This window comes from Amphiprion ocellaris, chromosome 6, assembly GCF_022539595.1.
Source record: "Amphiprion ocellaris isolate individual 3 ecotype Okinawa chromosome 6, ASM2253959v1, whole genome shotgun sequence".
NCBI classification, from domain to species: domain Eukaryota; kingdom Metazoa; phylum Chordata; class Actinopteri; family Pomacentridae; genus Amphiprion; species Amphiprion ocellaris.
In genome coordinates this window covers 9,038,582-9,064,622 of record NC_072771.1, presented here as the reverse complement: position 1 = coordinate 9,064,622, position 26,041 = coordinate 9,038,582, and the positions used below count along the sequence as shown (strand labels likewise).

General features: G+C 37.9%; 1 protein-coding gene across 9 annotated transcripts in view; it reads right to left on the bottom strand.

Annotated features, from left to right (window-relative positions):
* The window catches only part of cacna1ba (calcium channel, voltage-dependent, N type, alpha 1B subunit, a), a 164,637-nt gene that overhangs the window by 42,225 nt on the left and 96,371 nt on the right, over positions 1 to 26,041 (bottom strand). For all 9 annotated transcript variants that reach the window (XM_055011217.1, XM_055011212.1, XM_055011218.1 and 6 more), the window contains 10 exons: positions 24,579 to 24,733; positions 23,770 to 23,878; positions 22,386 to 22,515; positions 21,964 to 22,023; positions 21,360 to 21,466; positions 5,318 to 5,414; positions 3,675 to 3,835; positions 3,417 to 3,554; positions 2,342 to 2,543; positions 547 to 711 (listed from right to left, as the gene is read on the bottom strand). In XM_055011217.1, the coding sequence (XP_054867192.1) occupies positions 547 to 711; positions 2,342 to 2,543; positions 3,417 to 3,554; positions 3,675 to 3,835; positions 5,318 to 5,414; positions 21,360 to 21,466; positions 21,964 to 22,023; positions 22,386 to 22,515; positions 23,770 to 23,878; positions 24,579 to 24,733 (1,324 nt within the window). The remainder of the gene's footprint in view (positions 1 to 546; positions 712 to 2,341; positions 2,544 to 3,416; positions 3,555 to 3,674; positions 3,836 to 5,317; positions 5,415 to 21,359; positions 21,467 to 21,963; positions 22,024 to 22,385; positions 22,516 to 23,769; positions 23,879 to 24,578; positions 24,734 to 26,041) is intronic.

Here is a 26,041-nt window from a genome sequence, read left to right as displayed (position 1 = left end):
CATGAACTGCTGCTTTTACAGTGTTATTACAGTTTTTTTGTGCAGATCAAACTAACAACACATCATTTGATAATCAGTGAGTTTTAGAGGTCCTGTTTGACTGACAATGTAGCTGCCTCCTCCTTTTTACAGTCTTTGTGCTTTGTCCCCCCAAAGAGGGGGTAATTCAAGAAACAGACACTTTAAAAACATTGACAGAAACATGCTACAATGGAGCTACACAGACTTGCTGTCACACAGAACCAGTGCACCACAAACTGACTAGCTATCTAACTGTATGAACATGGTTATAAAATCTCTTGTCTCATATTCATCATTTGATGTCAAACCCAAATGTTTTCAGTCTACAGCAAAAATAAAGGAACTGGCTTCACTGTTCCAATACTTTTGGCAAGGAGAGTAGATGGGAACATGCATCAGCAGTAAAACTGTGGCATCCAACTTCTCATTGCAGAGTTGAGGGATCAATGATTAATTTCCTGAAACACTTGAAAAACATAAAACCAACTGTATCGATTGTGCAATGTCCACTTCAAAAGTTCTTACCTTCATCATGAGCACCACAGTGTTGAGAGCAATCATGATCATGATGGAGTACTCAAACGGAGCTGATACCACAAACTTCCACATCCTGTACTGGAAGGACTGCGTGTCCTCAGGCATGTAGCGTGTCAGAGGTTTGGCATTTATAGCAAAGTCAATACAAGCCCTCTGCAATAAAAAAAAAGCACCTCTGCTTTAATGTATTTATTATTTATATACAAGTAGGTAAGGTTCATTTATGTAGCACTTTCAGGAGCAGATATTTAAAGTGCTTCAAAATAAAAGACCAAAAAGACAGAGCAACAGAAAAAAAAATATTAAACTAATAAAACTAAAGCAAATCTAAACAAATGGGTCTTCGCTTGTCCATACTGCTTCACATATATGCTTCTCATCAGATTGGCTCTAGGAGCACTGTATCAAGTCCTGTTACCAGACCTGAAGACTGTGTAACGGTCCTTGAGAAGAGATTTACTTTCTTTGTCATCAAGGGCTTCTGATTGAGGTACACTTGGATGTGTTTGTTGACAATGACATTGTCAACACAGTTCTGTGCAGTCGAGTACAGTTAGTGTGGATTCCTGTATCCTGTGTAGTCCTGAGTCTCAAAGATTTCACAGTTAGTCCTTTCAAAGAAGTCCTACTGCTGCCAGGAAGCTCCTTCAGGCCATGTTTTAATGGTGTGTTGGCCATTTTTTCTGAGGGAGGTGTATGCTGGGGTTAAGAGTATAGACAAGTGTTCTTACTGGTCTAAGTGTGGAAGTCCCGATAAGTCCGCAGCGGTCAATTTGTCGTAGGATCGCAATCATGTGATCAGTAGCAGGCAGCACACGTACTATTCACTTATAGTCATAGTTACAATGCAACTATCTTGCAAAGATACAGAAATCTTTAACAAATCTGTGGATCCAGAGTATAAGCTGCATCACTGCCAAAATCTAATCAATTGTTCCTTGTGTCATTTCTGACCTTCCCTGAAAATTTAATGTTAATCCATAATCAGTTTTTGAGTAATGTTGCTAACAGACACACAGACAAACCAGTGCTGATCGTCACATAACTCCACTGCGCTCCTTGGTGGAGTAATTACCATAAAGATGCATGAACTTCAATAACTGGCTAGGTTGTTGCTTGACATTAATGCAAGCCCTGAAACAGTTTCGCTTGTAGCAGTACTTCACTGTGAGGTAAACTACAAATCAAGCCTTTGTGCAGTTAAATTAATGACAGACATTGCACAGATATTGCTAATTCAAGTGAAATGTTGAAGGTGAAGAGGTCTTGGACCTTCAGTAAGACAGACTCATACTTACTGCTTGTGTTAAACAAGCATATCTTAAAATATCTTCAAATCCACTGACATACACCCTCCAAATAATTGGACCTGGTATTCAATACTGTTATTCGATGCTGCTGCATCCTTAGTGCTTTGACCAACCGACTCTGCTCCACTGACTAGTCTCACTCAAAGGGCAACAAGTCTTATAGAGCAGAAAGTCATAATTTTACTCATATGCATGCAGAATCATTTGAGTTGTAGTCACATTTAAAAATTTTACTCAATTATCAAAGGAACGCATGGCCAATCAGGTCAATATCTTCTAGGGAAAAGTTACAGTTTGGTTATGTCTCATAAACAAATTGTTTTTCAGTCTATTCCAAAAGTCTCCTGTCAATGAACCCCCACCCCCCCCACCCCACCCTCACCCCCTTCCCACCCCTTCCTCCCAAGCATTATGTTAAAGATACTGTCAACACATCACATACCCCAGAGCTGTTTGCTGTGCTTGTGAATTACCTCATTCTTTTCCAAGCTGCACTCAGACAAGGCCTTGTCCCCCTGCTCCTGGAAGGTGATAATTATCAGCGCAACAAAGATGTTGACAAAGAAGAAAGGGAAGACCACAAAGTAGACCACATAGAAGATGGACATTTCTATCCGGTAGCCTGGACTGGGACCCTGGTCTTCAAAGGTGGCATCCACAGAGTGTTTTAAAACACTGCAAGGAAAATGACAAGGAGGTGAAGTACAGTGTAATATTCACTGTTACACTGTGGTAAATATTATTCAATAAATACATTAAAATATTGAAATCAAAATAAATATTTCCAACCAGTGTCAAAGCCAGATAACTTTATACATGTTTAAACTTCAGTTCATGACAAAAGATGAACTAGAAAAGTTTGTTTGCCTAACAGCAAAGGTTATGAGCAATTGGGAAGCATTTTGTGAATGTGAAACAGGGATGAATTTAATATGGAAGGTAAGGAGGGTTTTATTATATACTGATATTATAACAAAGTTACTACAGAGGTAACACCATGCCATAAAAATTTCAGGATATTATAAGCAAGCCGTATATACCTAACTAAGACGTAGAAGTGATTGGCTATTTTATACATCATGTGTCAGCAAATTACTCCAAGAACTAAATCAGAAAAGCAAGTGCAAAGACACACAAAAATGAGTTTCCTAAATAGGGGGCTAAACAGTGAGCAACCAGCAGCTGAGTGAGTGGGGCTGATGGGATTAAACATGGCCCTTCAATCAGAGCGCAAACGACATAAAGCTGAATCACTGTCTGTTAAACACCGTTGCATACATTTTTCTTATTTGTATTTGCTTTTACAGCTTTTATGATTCACATTCTATATGTTCTTAGTTTTATTTTTGACACTTGTGAGGTTAAATATCTTTATATGTTCCTCAGAATATTTAGATGATATATTTAAAAGTTTTGACTGTGTTATCTTCCTACTTGGATTTGCAATGACACAATTTTCCCCCCGGAACAGTTTAGGCTACATTTAAGATTTCTGAACAAATTTGCATTTTTATATGTTACAGAGGGAGACAAGTCCGCTGCACTTACGTTGGCCATCCCTCCCCAGTAGAAACAGTGAAGAGAGTCAAGAAGGCCCACAGCACATTGTCATAATGAAACTCATATTTCTTCCACTCCCTTGTCATAGCAGCCACATCATCTTTGTCGTAGTCTAGGAACTGTCCTCTGCAAGACATGAAGTTAAGAGTAAAGCTTGGGTGAGACACATGCAAAGCATCATTTAACAGTTTACAATTAAAAAGTTTCCGTGATAAGAAATGAGGACAATGGGGATTTTAGACCAACTTGCAGTCCTTCTCCAGGCCTTTGGACTCATCAGTACAATAGAAAAATTTTCCCTTGAAGAGCTGAACCGCGATGACAGCAAAGATGAACATGAAGAGGATGTAAACAATGAGGATGTTCAGCACGTTCTTCAACGAGTTGACTACACAGTCAAACACCGCCTGAGGACACATACAAACACAAAAACATTTTAGACTGGAACATTACAGAAAATTATTTTTGAATATAGTAAAAAATACTCAGGAGTGTCTTTCAGATGGCCCTGTTCATCTGAATCAGGCCAAACCCAGCAACTGAAAACACTATAAAAAATTCCTTGTGCCAAAGCATGCTAGTGGGTCTGGACAAAAAAAATGTATGTGTTGCTTGTGTTAAACAAGATATAAGACTCAGAATTTGGAAGCAAATAGCAGAACTGTATTGGAAATCACTGTGTTTCTACCTTTTCTTATACAGTACATCATCGATGTCATCTTTATTATTATGATGCATGGGTTGGCTTTTTCCAGGAAATTATATGTCATGATATCTTAGGAGATTCCAAGGGTGGACTCTGGCAACCTTTCATGTTGACCAAACTGATTACCCACAACATTAAAACCACTGACAGTTGAAGTGAGATGACATCTCACCAAATTGCAATGGTCTACTGGAAAATCTGCTGTCATCCATGTTGATGCTACTTTGAACGTGTCAAAGTAACCCATCTTAAGATTGCTGCAGACCAAGTACAGACAAGGCCCTTCCCTCCATGGCAACAGCACTCCCCAAAAGCAGTGGCCTCCCTTAGCAGGACAACGTGCCCAGCCTCACAGCAAAAACTGCTCTGGAATGATTCAAAGGACACAGAACCCAGGCACTGATTTTGCCTCCAAACTACCCAGATCCCACTTCTCAATCAAGCATCAATGAGCTATGCAGAAACAAGCCCAATTCACTGAGGTCTGACCCTACAACCTATAGGACACAAAGGATCTGCTACCAAAATTCTGGTGACTAAGACAAAGAGTTGCACTAATTGGCAATGTAGATGCCAGAAAAAAAAAGCAATATGCTGTTATCTGCTCATCTGAAATCTTATGAGCTTGCAGTTCCTGAACCCAACTCTGTAAATCATCTTGTCCAAGGCAAGCGAACAACCAAAGCAGGATGTGACCTCATATATCACTTGCAGAGAATCTTTGGTCATTTGACATATAACTGGCTATCATTGCTTACAGCCATACTTTCAATATGATCAGAATAAGTTGTTTTGGCCTATGCAAAAGGGAAAAGCCTTAAAGGGAAAGCCTTGCCTTCTTTTGAAACTCTTTGTATTAGGTATGCATTAGTTAAACAACATTTGTTCTTACAATTACATGTTTATAACGATTTAAACCAGCCTGTTAACACATTATTTCCAAGAGCATGTTAATGCCAATTTACACAAAGGTTTGATACAAACTATGTAAAAAAAAAAAAAAAAATCAAACTCATGCACCCAGAACACCTACTACAGTATGTTTATGGTGGGATTGCTTTTGCTCATAACAATCTCATTTGGCATAAAAGTCACACATCTGTGGCAATAAGAGTCACAGCTAAGCCCTGCCACCTGAGCAGAAAGAATTCAAATAAATGAGAAAAAAGCACTGGAGTAAAACCTTGAGTTTTGGCAGACGTTTGATGGTCTTGAGAGGTCTGAGAACTCGGAGAACCCTCAGTGACTTGATAGTGCTGATGTCCTTGCCTTTGGTCCCCCTGTGAACAGCAAAGACAGTCAGACCACACACAGAATTTTCTACAAAGAGAATGCAGTTAATAAAATCTTTTTCCATATTGCTAATATTGATGAGCGTCACACCAGCAGTTATTGCTTTTCAGTCATCGCTCTGCCATGATGGTTGAAATTACACTCTATTTTTTAAATTTGAAGTGTGAATCAAGTGCGTTTAGATCAGCTTGATTTAAGAGGCACACAGCAATTGATTTTCTTGATATCCAATAAATTACAGCAACACTGTTAAGCTGACATCTAACAGCCACTTGTGAGGTTAATGTTGCTTATGCTCATCCACAAGGCTATGTGCCAAACAGCAGCCAGTATTCCTGAACAGGTTTAGAGCGGGAAAAATGGAACATGAGGAAGCAAGTTTTGATAACCAAGGCTTTCTTTGCATTATCCTCTGCGTCACATTGCTTTTGTGCATACAGTTGTTTATTGGTAACATAAACCATTTGATTTTAACAAATGCGGTTGTCACTGCTCTGATGTACCAAAAAAGAAAACTCATACATGAACCCAAATGTTAAGTTGGACATTTCCATAAGATGGGGGTGGAGAGAAATTTTGCTGTGTTTTTAAGAGAATGGTTGAAGAGAAGATTGATATCCATGTCACGTTTGTAGGTTAAATATGGAGTCAAGACATACGTAGTCTACGGAATTTTGGTTGGAAACAGGAAGAAACATATGCTCTGGTTCTCTCTAAAGCAAAAATAAAAAATAAAAATAAAACCCCCACAAAGTGATGTAAGTTAACTCGAATTTAGTGCTATGCTCAGAATCAGCATTCTGTGACTTGCCATTTGTCTCATAGTTACTGTAAAAATTAAGGTGGCAAGCATGTATTACAACATATACAACATACAACATATACACATGCAACATACACTGCTTGTCCAAAAAAACACACTGCCTGTCGGTACCAGGATTTAACTAAACAAATAGGGAAGAGCCTTCCACTGGATAATTACTGCAGTGATGAATACATTTCAGCTGCAACAATTTATTTAACCCTAGCTGGTGCAGTGAGGAGCTTCTCATTTGTCATTTCACAACCATGTCTGAGGACATATCCTGTGGTCATGGAAAGGATGTTAATCTGTCTCAGACAGGTCAAATTATGAGCTGCTTCAAGCAAAGAAAACAACTAAGGAGATTTCTGAAACTACTAAAATCAGGTTAAGAACCATCCAACGCATTATTAAAACCTGGGAGGATAGTGGTGAACCATCATCTCTTCGAGGAAGAAATGTGGTGGGAACAATCTCTTGGATGATCGTGATCACTTAAATGTTTGGTGAAATCATATAAGAAATTAACAGTGGAACTCACGGCTATGTTTAATAGTGAAAGTAAGACCATTTCCACACACGTAATGCGAAGGGAACTCAAGAGATTGAGACTAAACAGTTGCGTAGCCCTAAGAAAACCACTGATGAGTGAGGCTAAATGGGAAAAAAAGGCTTCAATTTACTACGGAGCATAAAGATTGGACTCTGGAGCAATGGAAGAGGGTCATGTGGTGTGATGAGTCCAGATTCACCCTGTTTCAATGTGATGGGCACATCAGGGCAAGAAGAGAGGTGGATGAAGCTATGCACTCATCATGCCTAGTGCCTACAAGCCTGTGGGGCAGGGTTATGATCTGGGGTTGGTCAGGTTCAGCAACGTTGTGTGTCCAAAGAATGAGGTCAGCTGACTACCTGAATATACTGAATGACCAGGTCTTTCCATCAGCTTTTCTTGGATTCATGGGTCTCACATTGTGGATGAGTGGTTCAGGGAGCATGAGACATCATTTTCATACATGGATTGTCCTCCACAGAGTCCAGACCTCTGCCCCATTGAGAATCTTTGGGATGTTCTGGAGAAGACTTTGTGCAGCAGTTCAACTCTCCCATCATCAATATAAGATCTTGGCAGAAAATTAATCCAACTTTGGACAGAAACAAATGCTGTGACATTTCAGTAGCTTATCGAAACAGTGCCAGAGTGAATGAGTGAATGAGCCATACTCAAAGTTAAAGGCGGTCCAACAAAATATTAGAGTGTGAAACTTTTTTTGGACGGGCAGTGTATTTACTGTTGCAGATCAGTATATACATTCATAAAGGATATGTCTTTATATTTATTCATTTAACTGATATCTTTGTCTAAACCAATATAATGCTGCATGAACCAAGCCAAAGTAGATTAAGAGGAATCCTACCTATATTCATAGTCCTCAAGGTTGCAGGTGCATGAACTAACACAATGATGAACTAAAAGACTCTGACCACTCACATATGAGTAACAATTATCTTACAAAAGTGGCACATGTCAGACACTGGGATATATCAGGTACTAAGTTAGCAGTTGTATCTCCTAGTCATCATGCTGGAAGAAATACACAGAGAATCTTCTGAAGATACAGCCCTGTTCCTGCGTTTTCTCCTCTCTGTCCGAAGTCTCTCCCACTATGTACAAAAACAGTCATGCAAAAAGTCAACATTCATTTGTGGCTTTACTAAGGATTCAGTCGCTCCTCTCCCACATGAAAGTCCTCTGCCTTTTCACCTGCACCACATTGTCATTTTCCTAGCAAGGACACTGTCACTATTTATACTATCTTACCTGATCTAGATGTAAAGCCCTGTGGTTTGGCTGAAATCTACTATCACAGCCTACCTTTTCTAAACGTTTAAAACGCAGCCAGGACAATGTGAAGAAGTCTAGTTTCCTCTCAGACCACTTCAGTGAGAAGTGATCTTTCAGTATTCGGAAAGGTTAGTATGGAATTTTTTCACAATAATACCAAGAAATATAAATACTGCCTATCACTGCCAGACCACTGGGTCAACACATCAACTGCAAGGCTTGTGGGGTGCTGTTGGTTACAGTGGTGAGAGTCCACTGAGTGTGATTCTAGGAGGGACAAACAATGTTTCATTGGAACAGTGTTGGGGGATATGTTGAAACAAATCTGATCTGCGGTGACTCCAACACAAAATTGTCTTGGTACCTGATACCACAAGCTACCTTCAGAGGTCTTGGCTAGTCCAGGGTTTGGCAGAATGTAAATGGACCAATGGCAGAGAAGCAGACATTTTGATAATGATTTGATTTGCCATTGTAAGTTGCTCATACAAATAATTTTTTATAAGATGGCTTCCTTAGCAATTCGCACTGAACAAATAAATTTAATGATCATAAATACTTAGAATTCCTACTAAAAATTTGCATTTGATGTTCAAAGAAAACAAAAAGAAAACAACAAAAAACTATGTGGTTTATCCATTAGTTTTCACACTATAAATAGAACTTCAGAGTCCATTCCTTGGCAGGTTAGAATTGTTGTGGTGGCAGTGGTGCGCATAAAGTTTTGGCTCAACAGTGTGTAAGTGCATACCAAATTACATTTTTTTAAAGTTTGAGATAGACAAAGCATATTAGGTGAGTAAGTACCCTCAGAAGAGATCTTTAAGACATATTTGAAGATAAAGAAGGACTCTGATAAAATGAATTTGAGTAACTTGTTCCAGTGCATAGGGAGCTGAAAAGAGAATAGCTTGGATTGAGATGACTGTAAGACAAGGGTCTTAGAGCGAAGACAGGACTAATCATTGCTCAGTTGTAGATGATAGTAAATGAGAAGGCCCATACATCTGAATAAAGGATATCAAAGCTATATTAGTGACATGAGTCATATTTAGCTTGCTGAAGGTGTCTTGATGCAAGAACATATAATTATTAGAGAAGTTGTTATGCTTCCAGTCTTTATATTAAACTAGAGTATATATGCCCTACCTTTAGTTCTGTAGTAAACATATGAGACTGACATCATCTTTTCATCACTCTCTCCAAAAAAGGGGGTTCAAAACTGTGCGCTTTATATTTTTAGGAATAGCCAAAGTCAGTTTAATAAACTTGTTTGATGAAATTTTAGTCATTTATTACCCCACTGTGTTTCAATCCAAAAAAATACTATTTTTTTCTTGCCAAATATATATCCACTCTTATATATTACAGTGGAAGCATGTTCCACAGAATATTCACACAGCAACCTTCCTGTCAATTTTTATAGTCTTTTATAAACAATACAATAGAATTCTACAATGGTAGAAAGGCAACAACTGATTCTAACAAAAACAAAAGCAATATGTATACATGTATTATACTGTATTCATAATGTGTATGACAGTAAAACAGGGAATGCATTTCAAGAACAGGGGTGTGTAGGACTTGTCATGATTTCCCAAGCAGCACACACCCCACAATACAGACAACCTCACACAGGCACATGCATCTCCCAACTATTCATCTATGTGTGCCATGTAATCCTGGCTTACATGAACAAATCAGTCTATGCAGCACTCTCTATTTGAACACATGCAATTAATTAGTTAATTTATGGAAAGGCTTCCTTTGTCCCTGTTAAAAAAGACAATATTTGAACACATGCAAATATGATCACAACTGAGACTGTGCATCAGGAACCCTAATCCATTGGGTGTCTTGAGTGAGCATCTCTGTGATTAGGATCTTAGTAATTAAAATCTGAAATTAAGTTTCCATCAAAGTTAAAATACATATTTTGGCCAAAGATTTTGCATTTACCACAACAGGACAAAAGCACATTCATTGCATGGTCATTGTCAGAGATGAAATGTTTAAATAAACCTCTGTGAGCTGCAGTAATTCAGTTTCATTTTCCATGTTGTGTTATCCAGTCACCTCAAAGCTAGAAGATCCCTGGTTCGTGTCCCGGCCTGGGCCTGAGATCTTTCTGTGTGGAGTTTGTGTGTTCTCCCTGTGCATACGTGGGTTTTAACCCGGTATTCCCACAGTCCAGCAATATGCTGAGGTTAACTAGTGACTCCAAATTGTGTGTATGTGTATGTGTGAATGTGAGTGTGATTGTTTGTCGGTATAGGTAGCACTGTGATCTGTCCAGGAAGTCCCCTGTCATCGCCTTAGGTCAGCTGGGATAGACTCCAGCCCCCCACAACTCTAATATGGATTAAATGGTGTATAGATAATGAATAGATGGATGTCTATTATCTATAATCCGTTATTCAATAACTTTTCCTAATGTTTTAAGTAAGGATCATCATTTCAGGATTGATGTCAATGCATATTTGATTAATTCTGGTACTATGACAACACACTGCTGCCAAGATAGGACTAAACTATTTCAATAACAGCAAAAATCTGTCAAATGTAGGGCATCAGGAGGAAAAATGTGCATTGTTCTTTGCGATGTTGTGAGCAATAAGTGGAGCACGACACAACATCTGTAACAATAATGTACCTATCTGTCACAATATACCAACAGAATTTGTTGTCCACTCCTGGCTAGTTTGATAGTTTCTATAATACTCACTATGAGGGCTTCATCATCAACAGCAAATGTGTTTACGAGATGGAATACACACTGGTTGAATATCACAAAAGCAACTGTTACAGCATATAATAGCAGCATCCAATTTTAAGCTGAGTACACTCGAAAGGAGCCAATGTATTTGACATGCTGTCATACAAACAGGAAAGACATGATAAATCATACAAAAGATTCAAGTAGCTTTTCATGAAGGCACACTTAAATGTGGCACTCATCTGTACAACTTACTACTTTCTCACCCTCTCACACCTGCCCAGTTACTGTATAAAGTGGGCTTTTCAATAAGCTGTCTTTGTTTAAAGCATACTAAACTCTTTATGGTGCCACTACCTGAAATCATCTCAACACCTGAAATGAGCAATTTATCAATAGCTTTTCAAATGCAAACTGCGCTCCAGATGGACAGACTGACAGCCTAATGTGAATAACCTAGTGTCCAAAATCAAACTGGTTCAAACAACAGGACCAAGTGAAAAAAACAACTACAGAATACATTAATTCATAAAGTGAGTGGAGTTCTTTTGCAAGCTGTGATATAAACAAGATGGAAACAACAAGGGATAAAGAGCAGTGTCATAAAAGACAAATGGCAAAAAGACATCTGTGATACACAAGAAGGAGAAGCCGATTCTCCGATACATCTAGAGCTCTTAGAAGTCTATCAGAAAGTATCAAATGGTTTTGACCAATAGTTTCTGATAGGATTGTGCTGAAAAAGCCCTTTAAGTATCTATTCAGATTCTTTTCCATCACACCACAAGATAGGATGTGGTCACATCCTACAAAGAAACCCTACAATCTTACAAGATTTTATTTAAGCTTCTCTCAATCCTGAGGCATTCCCCAGCAAGATGAGATGTATACCCAGTATGCTCTGTGTATACTGCAGTGTCTTACAGTGAAATGGGCCCAAAAACTACCCACAAAGAGGCGCACAGGAGACATGCTTATCAGATGCTCAAACCACATCAATTGCTTCCTTACTAAGTGAAGGCCTCAGTTCTTTAACCGATCTGTAAAGACCTTTTCAGACATGAGCTATCCAACATTGCTGGTTTCATCGATCTGTTGAAGTAACAGCCTTTTATCATTCATATATGGGCCACTTTTACATTACTGTTTTACTCAGCTTAATTCAGACATTTCCAAATGATAGGGACATAAAGAGCCTCAGTATGCATGCAGTGTTAGTCATACTCATGAGAGTAGACAGCACATCAAGTGACATAATGCTGAATAATGCGGCAACAAACAAAAGACTGAATCTGTGAGGGATAATTTATAAGTAATTAGTGAAGTTGTTCCATATGCATGAATACAGGCAGCTTTCTTGCTTTGAAGGTGCTGGAGCCTGCTGCTGTTTGATTCTGTAGGAATTTAACACACTCAGTAGAAAGATTTCAAACTCGAAAAGTATGTTGCTTGTATTTACCTACTGCATGCAGTTCAGACTTGTGCTGTGTTGAAAGTGATAGGGAAATGGTACAGTAAGATTGCTGTTGCTATTTTGATGGGAAAGTTACTAGGGTACTCAGAATTGTAGCTGACATACTCTGATTGTGTCAGATTTACAGAAAGGAGTAGATGTCTGAGAGGGCCTTAACCAACCCTATGAATTCAGTTGAGCTGTTTGGATCTATCACCTCATTTTTTTAGTCACTTTGTGACCACAGGTGGAGATTGAATGTGTAGACTGACTTCTTCAGCTTCCAGCTCAGCTTCCCCTTCATCACAATGGCCCAATTCAATGGCCGCTCTAATTTACCCTCATTTGTGAACAAGATCTCAAGATACTCTAAAACCTTCATTTGTGGCAGCATATGACTCCCAACTCAGTAGAAGCAATCCAGTATTTCCATCTCTACTGATTTCAACTGAGGTACTTGTCAGGCAGTGGAAAGACCTTTCTGGAGAATGCCTGAACCCAACCAGCACTTCCTCTGGAAACAAATTGGAAGACCCTATGCGTAAGTCATGCTAGTATTCCTGACAGTCTGTCAAGTAGTTACAAAACTGCGTGTGGATGAGAGTTGTCTTGAAAAATTGAGGCTTTGGATACTGTTTCCCTTTCTTAGTTGAAATGTCTCTTCAATGTCATATGGAGGTGCCTATTACCTCAGGGTGGTAGTTCTCATTTTTTGTGGGGAAAAAAGGGAGCGGGAGATGGATTGCTCCAAATACACTCCCTGGGGAAACTAATGTTAAGAGGTTCTAGTTGGCATATCTCAGATCTAGGTGAAACAATGTGAATTTCATAGTTTCATAGGTTTGCTTTGCTAATTTCTCTGGAAGATAATAATACTATTCTTTAGTAATTAGTCCGTCTCTGTGGTCTTACAAGGTCCCTGTACTCCATTATAGCCACATGCAATAACTACCATGCTCTGATGCACATTAATCTAACATGCATGAACAGTGACATAAACCCAGTGGGTTTTAAGACACTCACACAGTTACAATGAGGGATAAGGGAACAACCACATAAAATTCTCTGATAGCTTTCAAAGAATACCCCTCAACACCCAGGGACAATGGACTTAAAAGGAAAAGTCTGTCAGATGTTTAGAGATATGTAGTGGTTAATAAGAACATCTAGATTAGAAATGGTTAAGGTCACAGCTGTTCATCATTTTCCTGGTGGGAGAGCAGAGAGCAAAATCCTGAAAACACAATCTCTCTTTCAAAGCTCTCAACACTGCTCTATTTTCATTTCCATTACAGAGTCTGTCTCTTTCTTTACTGTCCCTCTCTCTCTTTCTCCTTGAAGGTACAGATAACTCAGCAAACTAGCTGCATTTCAAATGAATTTAAAAGGACTGGTCCTTTAATAACACTCATATGTTGTGTGTACATTCAGAAAGGAGTAGGTTTTCCATCTCCACCCCGTATAAGAAGTGTCATCTTTGTAGCAGTTAGACAGGCAATTGTGATCTCCACTTTGATGTCATAGAATCTTTTTTTTTTTTTTTTTTTTTTTAACCAATGTTGCATTCCAGCAACATCATGCAATTACAAATGACTATCCTCTGTGGTGTCTCAACAAGGACAAAATTGACTTTTTCAAGTAAGAAAAAGACTGTAACATGCTAAGATACCAACTTCATTTGGCTAAAACGGACTATAGAATCATCAAAGTATCACATCTTCAGAATCTACTTATGTGCAGAGCAAAAACAGGATTTCTAGATGTTTACGGCAATATACATATGGCATGAGAGTGCTCCAATAATTAAGACAAAATTTAAAAATCTGACCATATCCTTTCAGTTTTTTAATTTATTTTTTCTTCAGGTTACAATTGCAAACTCAACGTCTGTGATGCCAAAAGTTGCATTTCTATTTTCTGTTTGTTTTTTTTTCTTTTTATTCACTATATAGTATCCTGCTGTGATTTACCAAATTCGCCTAAAGTTAAACAATGTACAATTTAGGCATGACATTTTTGTCATTGTTATCCAATTTCCATAGTGACATTACAATGAATCCATACCACTGGTGCCTTAAACAGCAGACAGTCATCATACACAAAGCTACACAGGACTAAACTTCAGCTGAAGCAGGTTTCCCTGCAGCAAATGAAATACTTCCTCTCATCCACTACACATAGGACATGATGAAGTGTGATCACAGCATAGTAAGTACTGGAAGCAAGCTCTCTTATGCTCCTACTAATTTTTGTATTCTATATTAGGCATTTCACAATCAGTAATCACAAACACAAAAGTGAGTGTGTGCTGTTACAGCAGTGTTTCGTGTGACTCAATAAGCAAGCCCAAATTTTGCTTAAGTTGGTTATTGTGAGGGCAGACAGACTGCCCGACGCAAAAGGAAAAATGCTGTTTTAAGAACTTCAGTCTCCAAATGACCAATTTCATTCCAAAATTAGATACAAAAACTTTCATGCTCTTCATATTTTTTAACACAATCCTTTTGATTATCATGGGATATTACTGAAGCTAGCAAAAAAGACTTCTAGGCCATTGAAATAGACCTTTTTCATTGTGTATTGAAGGTATGACTTTGAAAAATTTACTATATGGCATTTTGGAATGAAACGGCTAAAAACTTTTTTAAGGCAGAGACAGGTTTCAGTTGAAAGCTCTCAGATAAAGTTCACTGTCATCTTAAAAAGACATTTGTTTCACTAGAATATGGGTCTGATATTTTATACATGAAGCTGATCTGGGAAAAAGAAGAATGGTAGTTAAAGAAGGTTGGATTTGGGGGTTAAGGGTTAGGGTAAGGTAAAGGGAATATGGTGGTGGGGTCAGGATGGGGATTGGGGTGTCATAGGGGGGTTCCCCACCTGGTCATACCTTGCTGCGATCTACTTGGGGGAAAACAGTGGTAAAACAAGGTACAGCACATTTATGGATGCTTCACACACGCAAACAAAATAAAGCATATGTTTGCATCAAATACACAATAGTTTTTGTTAATGAAAACAGATGTAAAATCTTATATATTTTGGTTGGTAGCAGACAACTGAGAGAGTAGATCCAAGTGAAAATATTACAAGAAATTACAGGATGGGATTGGGTGGGGAATTTTTGAGATTACTTTTCACTGAAGTAATAGAAAAATCAAGACTTTTAAATTATACCAGGCACTTGCTCAGGCCTTGCTCTGTAGGTGCATACTGCTACAACTTCTGAGTCTCAACCAAAACATTGAAAAAAGAGCAAATGCCAACAAAAAGGGCATCTGAAGAGATTTTCTAAATAATAATACCAATAATTAGAATGAAAAAAACAACAATGAAAATGTATACCACCTCCTAAATACAGGATGCTAGCATCTGCAGCTGACATTAAAATGCTGCATCACATGTGAAATGCACCAAAAAGCTGCCATCTGAGCTCAACACTTAAGTGAATTCAGTGGGTGGAATGACAAATTCACAGATTTGGTCGTAATGTGGATGCTGTGGTTCATTGTCCTAGCCACAGTCAATCAAATGAATGGCAGGCAGAATGAGCTCCATACTCATGCATGATGAATGAATGACAGCTGTCAATCAAACAGGACTTACTATCTGTTACTGCCAGTATGGAAATGACTTGGTGCCAAAAAGCCTTTGTAAGTAACTTATTTGAGTTTGATTTCACCTGCTTAGGAATCAAATATGTAGAAATGAATGCATAGGAACAATTTACAGCCATAGCTACAGATATCCAAAGTGTCCAATATTATGTAAATAAATCAGACATTATTTAATACACAATAGAAAAAAATGTAATTTAACTATTGAACAGAAAATTTGTAATGAACTTATGTGGATCATATTTATATTAGTTTTAAGTTGAACAGTACAGAATTTCTCATAAATAGAGTCCTCAAAGCAGAAACTCAATGGAACAAAAATGAATACACCTGTGATCACCAACACACAAGTCAAAAAAACCTGTGATCCCTGATCCCAAATCAGAGCCACAGTGGCCATCCTCATAAAATGACACAATAGACATTGCAATATTTCACAATATAGGTCTAAAAAACAGATGGGAAACTGCTTCAGATCTGATGCAGTGGCCACCAGTGGAAATCAGAGTCATTGTGACAGCTCAGACGGTGAAAAGGACAAAAGAAAAGGTGCAAAATGTTAACCTCTATGACAGCAACCAAGAAAAAAAAAACTTTGCTTGCTGTTCAGTACAAAACTGATGAATCATTGCTAAAAGAGTTGATGCTGGAGCCAGACAAATTTCTCTTGGTCTCATTTGACCAAAGAATGAGCTCCCAATATTCAGGCTTCTTTTAATATTCTTTAGAAAATTTTGTTCTTAAAGTTTTTTTGTTAAAGTTTTTATCTTGGCATTACACAATGTCCTTGACAATATCTGAAATGTCACAGAAACTTTCTGTGACTGTTTTCCACCGAACCCAAGGGCCAAATCTGAAGTACTTGCCAATGTGTTTTCCAGAGCTAGACTATAAAAGCGCACTGTCCGTTATGTCATTTTAGGATGATGACCTGTGCAACTCAGTTCATTCAACACTTTAATGTTACTGTTGCTGTATGTCAACTGATTTCTAGGTCTTCCTGTATCCTTTTCCATCTCTAAAGTTATTTAAGAGATTTTTAAAGCCATCAAATGTCTTTTGCTGCAGGTAAATATTCATGCCCAGTTTAACTATATAGCAAACGTTATCATACACTTGTAAAGATCACGTATATCATGGCAGTCTTGAATTTACAAAGACTCCTATAACTTAGAATTCCCTATGATGGAATCATTGAAACACATTTGACTTTGTCACAAAAAACTCATACATTTTACTTCTTTCATAGATTTTTTTAGGTCTTCTGGAAATATGACAATATCTGCTGGGCCAAAATTATACATACAACAATAGTAATATTTAGTTAAACATCTCTTGGTTATTTTCACCTCAACTAGGTGCTTTTAGTAGTCGTCCACAAGCTTCTGGTTGTATTGTTGACCACTCCTCTTGACAGAATTGGAAAAGTTAAACTAAAAGGTTGGCTTTCTGACACAGACTGGATTCTTCAATGCAGTTTACAGACTTTCGATGGGGTTTAAGGCAGGACTTTAGGGGACACCAGTCTACAGGTGCGTCTTACATAGTTAGAATATGGTGGGAATATTCAATTATTTTTCATAAGAAATTGCTCCAAGTGAAAATTATATATATATTCTAGACTCGGTACACATAAAGTGAAATATTTTAAGCCATTGATGGTAACAGAACACCTCATTACCTCACTGTGCACCTTTTCTGATCACATTTTTTCCCTCGAGATAACTTTCTATTAATATGGTTTCATATGGCACCCTTTCAGCAATTTGATAATGAGTGTGAAAATTTGATTAACACAACTTTCTAAATCACTAAAACTAATCACTCAAGTTGCTGGTTGTATATTTTTTAACCATCAGATTGTAGGGAAAACGTTTGGGGTTTAAACGCTTATGCTGAATTATTCCTCAATCTAATCTATTCTTGGGAATTAATAAGAACGTGGACAGCTCCACCAAGTGAAACTGAAAGTTACTTGCATGCACTGTGTGATGTCGCAGTGGTGCTTCTGCTGATGGATGTTGATGCCTGTTGATGCAGGTCAGAAAAGCGTGGAGCCTCCGAGTTGGTCTTGAAGACCTTAGGAAGGACTCTTGGAAGCAGGAGTCTTAGAAGGATTGTTGGGAGGGAGGATTCAGGAATTACTCAAGGAGGACACAAAGTGGTGCTTTCAGGTATGGCCTTTTAAAGGTAGTTTTGCATGACATCAACCAAGGAAAGGGTCTTCGGTCAGATGTCCCTCACAAAGTTAAACCTTTGAGATATTCTCTGACGGGTTGTATAATTTCAAAATAGTCTAAAATGGTAGTGCATTATTTACAGATGTGTACTACTGGTTGACAGACAGTTAAAACAAGACTAAAGACATATATGACATAAGACACTGTTAAACTTATAGCTTGACACAAACAATGAAAAAAGATTTAAGGGGAGATCCTGGCAGCACTACTTTCAGCAGCTACTTTGAATGAGTACATATAAACAATGGTTGAGTCTAAGATAGTAGAACAAATGTCTTTCTTCATCTTAATGTGAGCCTGGTGTTCCTTGTAGCATTGTCAGTGGGAATGAAAATCTTTGTGTTACTTAATCAAAATGTAGTCTGAGTAAACATTTAAGGGTCCTCATTCAGAAATGTGTGCTATGGTGTCTTCCAAAGATCTGCCTTCTCATTGCCTCCTCCTGATAACACAAATTTCACACGTTTCAGGTTGCGTATCTGCTGTAATATCTCTGCTCCACTGATCACATTGGACCCCGTCTCCAGTCTATGATTGTAAATGGATGAAAACTCACACTTTCTCTGTCTTAAAGTTAGTTATGGCTGGTTCAGCCTACAAGATTTTGTCATATTTCCAAAAGACCTGTAATAAATCCATGAAAGAACAAAAATACACAGGTTTTTGTTACAAAGACACACTGGTTTCAATGATCCCTTAATAGAAAATGCTGGGTTAACGGAATATTTGAAAACTCAAGACTGCCATGGTATACATGGTCTGTATAAGTGTATGAAACTTTTGTAGGTTGTTTTGTAGGTTTATGATAATACATATATTTTTGACACATCTACCTTTCAAGAATTTGTTTTCTTTCTGTACTATTAACCTCTTCCTTTATTATTAAATTATTTTTTGTTTTATCTGATGTTCACATTTTCAATTTCAGTTTGTGTTTCTCTTCATAGTGTATCGAATAAATTACAAAAAGAAACAACTAAAAAACTATACTTACTACAGCAGATCATCAGATTATTAGCATTATTTTATAAGGTCTGATTTATTTACTATATATAAAAGTGTCTCATATACATATAAAAGTGTCTCATAAATCTCGTGTAAATTTTACTTTACAATTTACGAATACTATTCAGCACAGGTGTGGAACCAAATCATATCAATAAATCCTCATCTACAGTATGATGCTGCTTCAGTCAGATACAAATTAAGCAGGCGAGCGTAGAACAAATTGTGTGTGAATGGAAATTATTTGACAGTATGGTGAAAGGTCTATGTATAACTAACAGGACAGATGTCATACAGTCTTTGTAATGTGCATGCCAGGATTATAGGGGAGATTTATATCCCCAAAGATGTACTCATGCCCAAAGGCAGCAGCTTGCTTGTTAGCGAACTGCTAATAATAAAAGAGAGAGTGAAATTGATGGTATCATTCCAGTCCAGGCAGAGGTGTGGCAAAGCAAAATGCTGATAAAAACACCTCTTTTCAGAGGCTCAGAGAAAATAAGGATAATGAACACACAGGTGACATGCCTCTCTATAACAGAGGAAGGCATGGGAGAAGGACCTGTGACCAAACAACATGAGGATCAAGTACAGGAAGACTTTAGCTGGACGACGAGATGAGAGCGTGTTCCACAGACAACAGTATACACTGCAAAAGACACCCATCCTCACAATCAATTTCACTTCATATCATGCATGTCTTACAGGAAAGGAAAAATCCACCGTAACAGCTGATGGCAATGCATCCTGTAATTCTGAACTGAGTTTGCTGGTTGGTCTCTACAAATCACCATTTTGCTTCAACAGTCAGCAGTGATGGAGAAACAAATCTAGTGACAGGCTGACGATATCTGTAAGATAAGAACTCATGTAGGTGCAATGCTTGTCTTACGAAAAAGAACGTCAGTTTGGTGAATGTTGGAAATCACTGAAGCACAATTACTGGGTGTTACATTTGTGCCTGAATTCCAAATAAAGAGACCTGTTACTGATATACTGATATTACTCATACTAAATTTATTGACAGAAACAGATTCCTAGAGCATAGGATATATTCCTATCCTATGCTCTCGATAACTTTCAGAAGTAAGACCAAATATGTGAGGAATTACTTGTTTTTGCAGTGTGAGCCATGTATGTTTTCTTTCTTTCATACATACATACATACACACAGATGATGACACAGACAGGCATGATGAGAGAGGTAGAGGAGGCATTACCCCATGAAGCTTCTTCATAACGATCCAAGGACAGAAACAGTAAGAAGATCAAGTCATTAAACATAATCAAAACAGTGCACCACACAAACACACACTCGCGCGTCTTCCTCTTTCAAAATTTGTTGAGAACTTTGGCTCCACCTCTAATCTGCTTTCTTCTGGAGGTTGGAGCTGACAGCAAATGTAATGGTTTTCTCTGCTGGTGTTCACCACCCCAAGGGAACTGTTGCAGTGAGTAGCAAACTTAGACTAAGACAGAAAGCTGTCAAAAGTGGCAAAGCTGAGCTATTGAAATAACAGCTCACAAGCTCATACTATGTATACTTCAGGCTTTACAGAATTTTCCTATTCTATTCTATTCTATTCTATTCTATTCTATTCTATTCTATTCTATTCTATTCTATTCTATTCTATTCTATTCTATTCTATTGTTATTCTAACAGTTACCACACACATCCTCTGATCTCACTCATACACATTTGAAATAACGGGACTTTATAATGTTAAATAAAATAAAACATTAAAACTTGATGCAGATGATTTTCTGCATGATTCTAGATCTGTAATGATAGGGGAGGTTTCTAAAAGGATTCACTTTCCTTCTAGTGGAGCTGCACTATGACAGTTGAATAATAATTGAATTTCCCTTGGGATTAATAAAGTATCTTCTATCTATCTTTCTATCTATCTATCTATCTGTCTATCTGTCTATCTGTCTATCTATCTATCTATCTATCTATCTATCTATCTATCTATCTATCTGTCTGTCTGTCTGTCTGTCTGTCTGTCTGTCTGTCTGTCTGTCTATCTATCTATCTATCTATCCATCTATCTATCTAATGGATGTTCAGCCATCTTAATGAACATTTGACAGACAGGAATGTAATCCAAATGACATGTCTTTGAAGTTTGGTATGTACTGGATATTACACCTGACAGACCAGATTGATCCACCAAATCTGATGATCAGGACTCATGCTACACCAACATTTGTCTTATTTTATAACAAAAAGATGGGAGTTGTTGAACTTACGAAAATGCAAAAGCCACCAGCGCCCCACTAACCACTATGAAGTCCAGAATGTTCCACAGGTCTCTGAAGTAGGAACCAGGATGAAGCAGCAGACCCAGGTCCACCATCTAAACCAAACACATTTTATTTGTTTCAAATTTATGTTGTTTTATTTTATCTATTTATTTCAATGACCTATTGATATGAAACTATACCATTAAATCTGTACTGGCCGAGTCTATTACGTGATGTTTTCATTGATAATTACCTGCTATTTACTAATAAACCAAATGTTTAAGAAAGAATTTCTGAAGAAAGAAATGCGTTTGTGTTACAGTAATCAGCGACAGACAGTAAAATGCATTGATTTATGTGACAGTGCGGTGGATTATGAATGAAGGGACAGTGATGCAGCCTGATACGTGAAGTGTACCAAGGTGGTCACAATGAGGTGAGGTCTTGGCAGTAACTGTCTCAGTGTCTTCTCCACATTCATCACTTAAGTACTTTTAGTTAGTAAATAGAGTCAGCAAGACACTTGAACTAATGAATTAGAATCAAAAATATAGTCATCACAGTTCAGCTATGGAGAAGACAGTGATGTTATGAGATTATTAATTCTTACCTTAATCACCATTTCAAAAGTGAAAACTCCAGTAAAGGCGTAGTCCAAGTATTTGAGCACCTGCAAAAGAAAGATCGGATTAGTACTGAGACAGACATCAAAGTACAAAGACTAATATTAAAACTAAAATTATTAAAAACTACTAAAATTACTGTCTAGGGTCATGTCATGTACAATAATCAGGAGTATCGTGTAACCTGTAAATGTGTGTCCTTTCTTTGAGACACCACACGTGTCAGTATGGAGCACTGGATAATGACCTACTATAAAATATATACTGGGCTTCACATTGCACACCTAGTTACTTTAACAATCAGACCAAAGTGAACACTAAAAAGAAAAAAAGAGCAATAACACATGCACACACTTCTTCTCTCAGTTTTGTGTTTATGAGTGAAGGCCATGTACACTGTGTGTCTCACATTGTTGCGAGGGGCATTTGTCCAGACGGGGTCCTCTGCTGCCAGAGCGATGCTGCTCATAGCAATGACAACAAGGATAGACATCTCAAAATAACGTAGGGTCACAATATAGTGACATAACCGCCTCACCCTGAGGAGAGAGATGCAGAGACACAGTGAGCAATATCTATTGAGGCTTAAAGCAAGGAACAAAAGAAAGCTAAGCCCTCATACCTAATAGAACACACAAGGAATATACAGTTCACAACTGTAATGGCCTGTTTCTATTAGACAAGAAGCTTCACATACAGCACACGATGCAAAAATACCTCTTAATAAAAATGCAAAGTAAAATTGAAAACTTGCCAACATAAATTGCAACACAAAATTAATTTCATCCAAAAATGTGAGAAAAAGCCACATCATTGAAATACAAAGAAATGTGATTTGCATGTAAAAGCTTGTATTGTGTTATGTATTTTTGATGGGTGTGTCACAGTATTCCACTGTGTTTGGCTAATTTTTCTGTGTTTCTTAGTATGCCTTTGTGCTTCTCAGGTTGTCTTGAGGTGAATAAATGGACAAATTTTGCAGTGTTCTTGCTGCTCTTCAACTGGTCTGGTCTGATAAACTGTCATGAAAAATTCTAGGAAGTGACCACAAAGCTCTGATGATGCCCTTCAAGTTGCAATTAAAGTGACTGTCACAGCCAATTTTCTTTACCAGCTTAGAAATGAACACTAATGACAGACAGCCTTCTGGAAAGATTCTTACAATGGTCTGTATATGTAGTGTTCATTATGAGCAAATATTTGCTCAATTATCAGCATACTAGCTATATCCATTCTAAGCCAGCTGAAGACAACACGAGTCCACCCCTGTGCAATATCACTGAAATGACAAAAGATATAAGTTGGATCACCTTACAGTCACTGCACCACTTCTAGGTTGTTAAAAATAAAAAAATAACAGTTTAGGTTCAAAGGCACAGGTGCAGTACAGGAAAATAAAGACAGCAATAGTCTATACACCTTTAATTACTTAGATTCATACTTTTAAAGCCTAACATGTAACTACTCCCTACTCAGCTTCCCATTGCTCCAGTGCTGATGTCCGTTGCACTAAAAACACAAAATCTCCGAACAGACTGTCTTGGGTATTCAGAGAGCTTTAAGGAAAAAGCTTCACTTGACAACAAAGTTGAACTACTTCACAAAAACAGGATTGCTAGATCTCAGCTCTAACTTTGGTGTAGTATGGATATATCATGTTATTTCAGTGTGTTTTGAAATGATATTTTAATCGATATAAAGTAAAATACTACCCAATAACTACATAGTCAAATGCATATTTGAGGTCGTACAAGGAGATGAACAGGTGAATAAAGAAGGCTGAGGTCACTCACGGATTGGCCTGTCCAAAGATGAACATTGAACTGTAAGGCAGAATAGGTTTGGGTCCACTTTGAGATAGGTCCTCCAGGGTCTTCTCATTCATGGGCTGTTCAATGTTCACTGGAAAGACAGATAATCAGAGACACCAATAATGGCAGATATGGCAGAGTAGCATTGAATAACATCTCCCAGCAATCATTATAGGACATCATTTATCGTCCTCAGAACACCAATTCAAAGTAGAAGGAATCTCTTTGTCCACCTATGCCAGGCACAGTATAATATAGAAAATAATCTTCACCCCTAACACACTGCAGGGTGTCTACCTAGGAATATGTAAGGAAGTCAAAGCTGTGATAGAGATTAGTCTCCACCTACCTACAGTCATTTGTTCGGTCGTTTGCCTATGCACACAACCAATGGCCGGAGGCATTGGATACAACGCCCAACCTCTGCTCAAGGTTTCTTCCCGTCAAAAGGGAGTTTTTTTTCTTGCCAATGTTACCTTAGGGCTTGCTCTGGGGGTTCAGGCAAATGGGTTCTGTAAAGCGTCTTGCGACAATTTGAACTGTAATTGGTGCTATATCAATAAAACTGAATTGAATTGAACTGTACTTTGGTAATAATAGTGTCAAATTCAACAACTAATAGGAACCCATACAGAAGTCAATACATGAAACTGTTCTATAAAATTAACTATGAAGAAGACTTATAGTGTGATGAAAGTTACTTATAGTAATTTTCATCACAGTGTAACTGAGATGAAAGTTATCTCAGTTACACTGTGTGTGCATTCTATAGGCATTCTGTTGGCACTGACTTTGTATGCAGGTGGTCTCTCCAGGTGGGGAGGTGATAGTCAGAGGAGGAACCTGGATGGAGGTTTGGCCAGTTCTTCTGACATTTCTCTGGTTGTCTGAGTCCTCTGGTCGGTCAGGAGAGATGGCTAAGGACTCCCCCTCTGAGTCACCAAACCTGGTCCAAAAGCAGAGGAAGGATCTTTAAGAATAATATTCTGTATAATCTGCAAAGAAAAACTTACAGTGCTGGTTTAAGGGCAGGGTTGTCAAACATACAGCCCGCGGGCCAAAACCAGCCGGCCAATGCGTCCAATCTGGTCTGTGGGATGCGTTTGCAAAGTATAAAAATTACAGAGAACAATTAACTGCAAATTGTAAATTTGTACAACTGCACGTTTAAAATTATTTCTAAATTTGACAAGTTGTTTTTATCATAAAGTAAAATACTGTATCGTTCAGTTCCAGATACCTGTGACTAAATGTTTTGTGCCTTTGTAGACAGTCTGTGATCTGGAAGTTGTAATGTGTATTTGATAAATAAAGGCTTAATATTGTTGAAATTTCACTTATTTTTCTTAAGAAATTTCAGATTGTTCATAATGTTTTGTAAAAATGGTTCATTAAATGTGAACATTTTAAGAATATACTTTTTTGCACTGAAACAAAGGGGACAATTTGAAAGTGTTGTTATTTTTAGGTTATTTTGCTATGAGTTTGCTGGTCCAGCCCCCTTGAGATCAGTTTGGCCTGTATATGGCCCCTGAACAAAAAAAAAAAAAACTCTGGTCGAGAGGATAACAGTGAATGTGGTGTTGTACCTAGTATAAGTAACAGTTTGTCTCACTTAACAATGGCTGATGGTCATGGCTAAATCTTTACGCACCAGCAGAAACACTATGTATATCTGCAGTGTCACTGTAAAATATTAGAGCACCTTTCAATTGTAACATACACCCTCTCTATTTTTAAGACCAGGCTTAAAACCTTCCTGTTTGACAAAGCTTATAGTTAGGGCTGACTCCAGCTGCCCATTTCTACCAATCCACTCTACATCGCCCTTACTATACTTAATATGCTCATCTGCATACTGTTTGCATCTTACAACTCTAAATTCCACATATCAACTTTGAAAAGACATTTCACCATGCTAAATGTATCTTTCAACAACTGACAATTTAGTCCTCTCTATACTGTTGTTGAGCCATGTTGCATTTATCTTCTGTCAAGAAGGCGGCGCCTCGGTGGAGTTATGTGATCGGCATTGGTCTGTCTGTCTGTCTGTTAGTAACATTACTCAAAAACGGAGTAAAGGATGTAGATGACATTTTCAGGGAAGGTCAGAAATGACACAAGGACCAAGTGATTAGATTTTGGCAGTGATGTGGCTCATAGTCTGGATGCACAAATTTTTTAAAGATTTGTGTATCATTGATAATGGCACAGCATCACTGTAACTATGACAAGTGAACACTGCGTCAGCAGC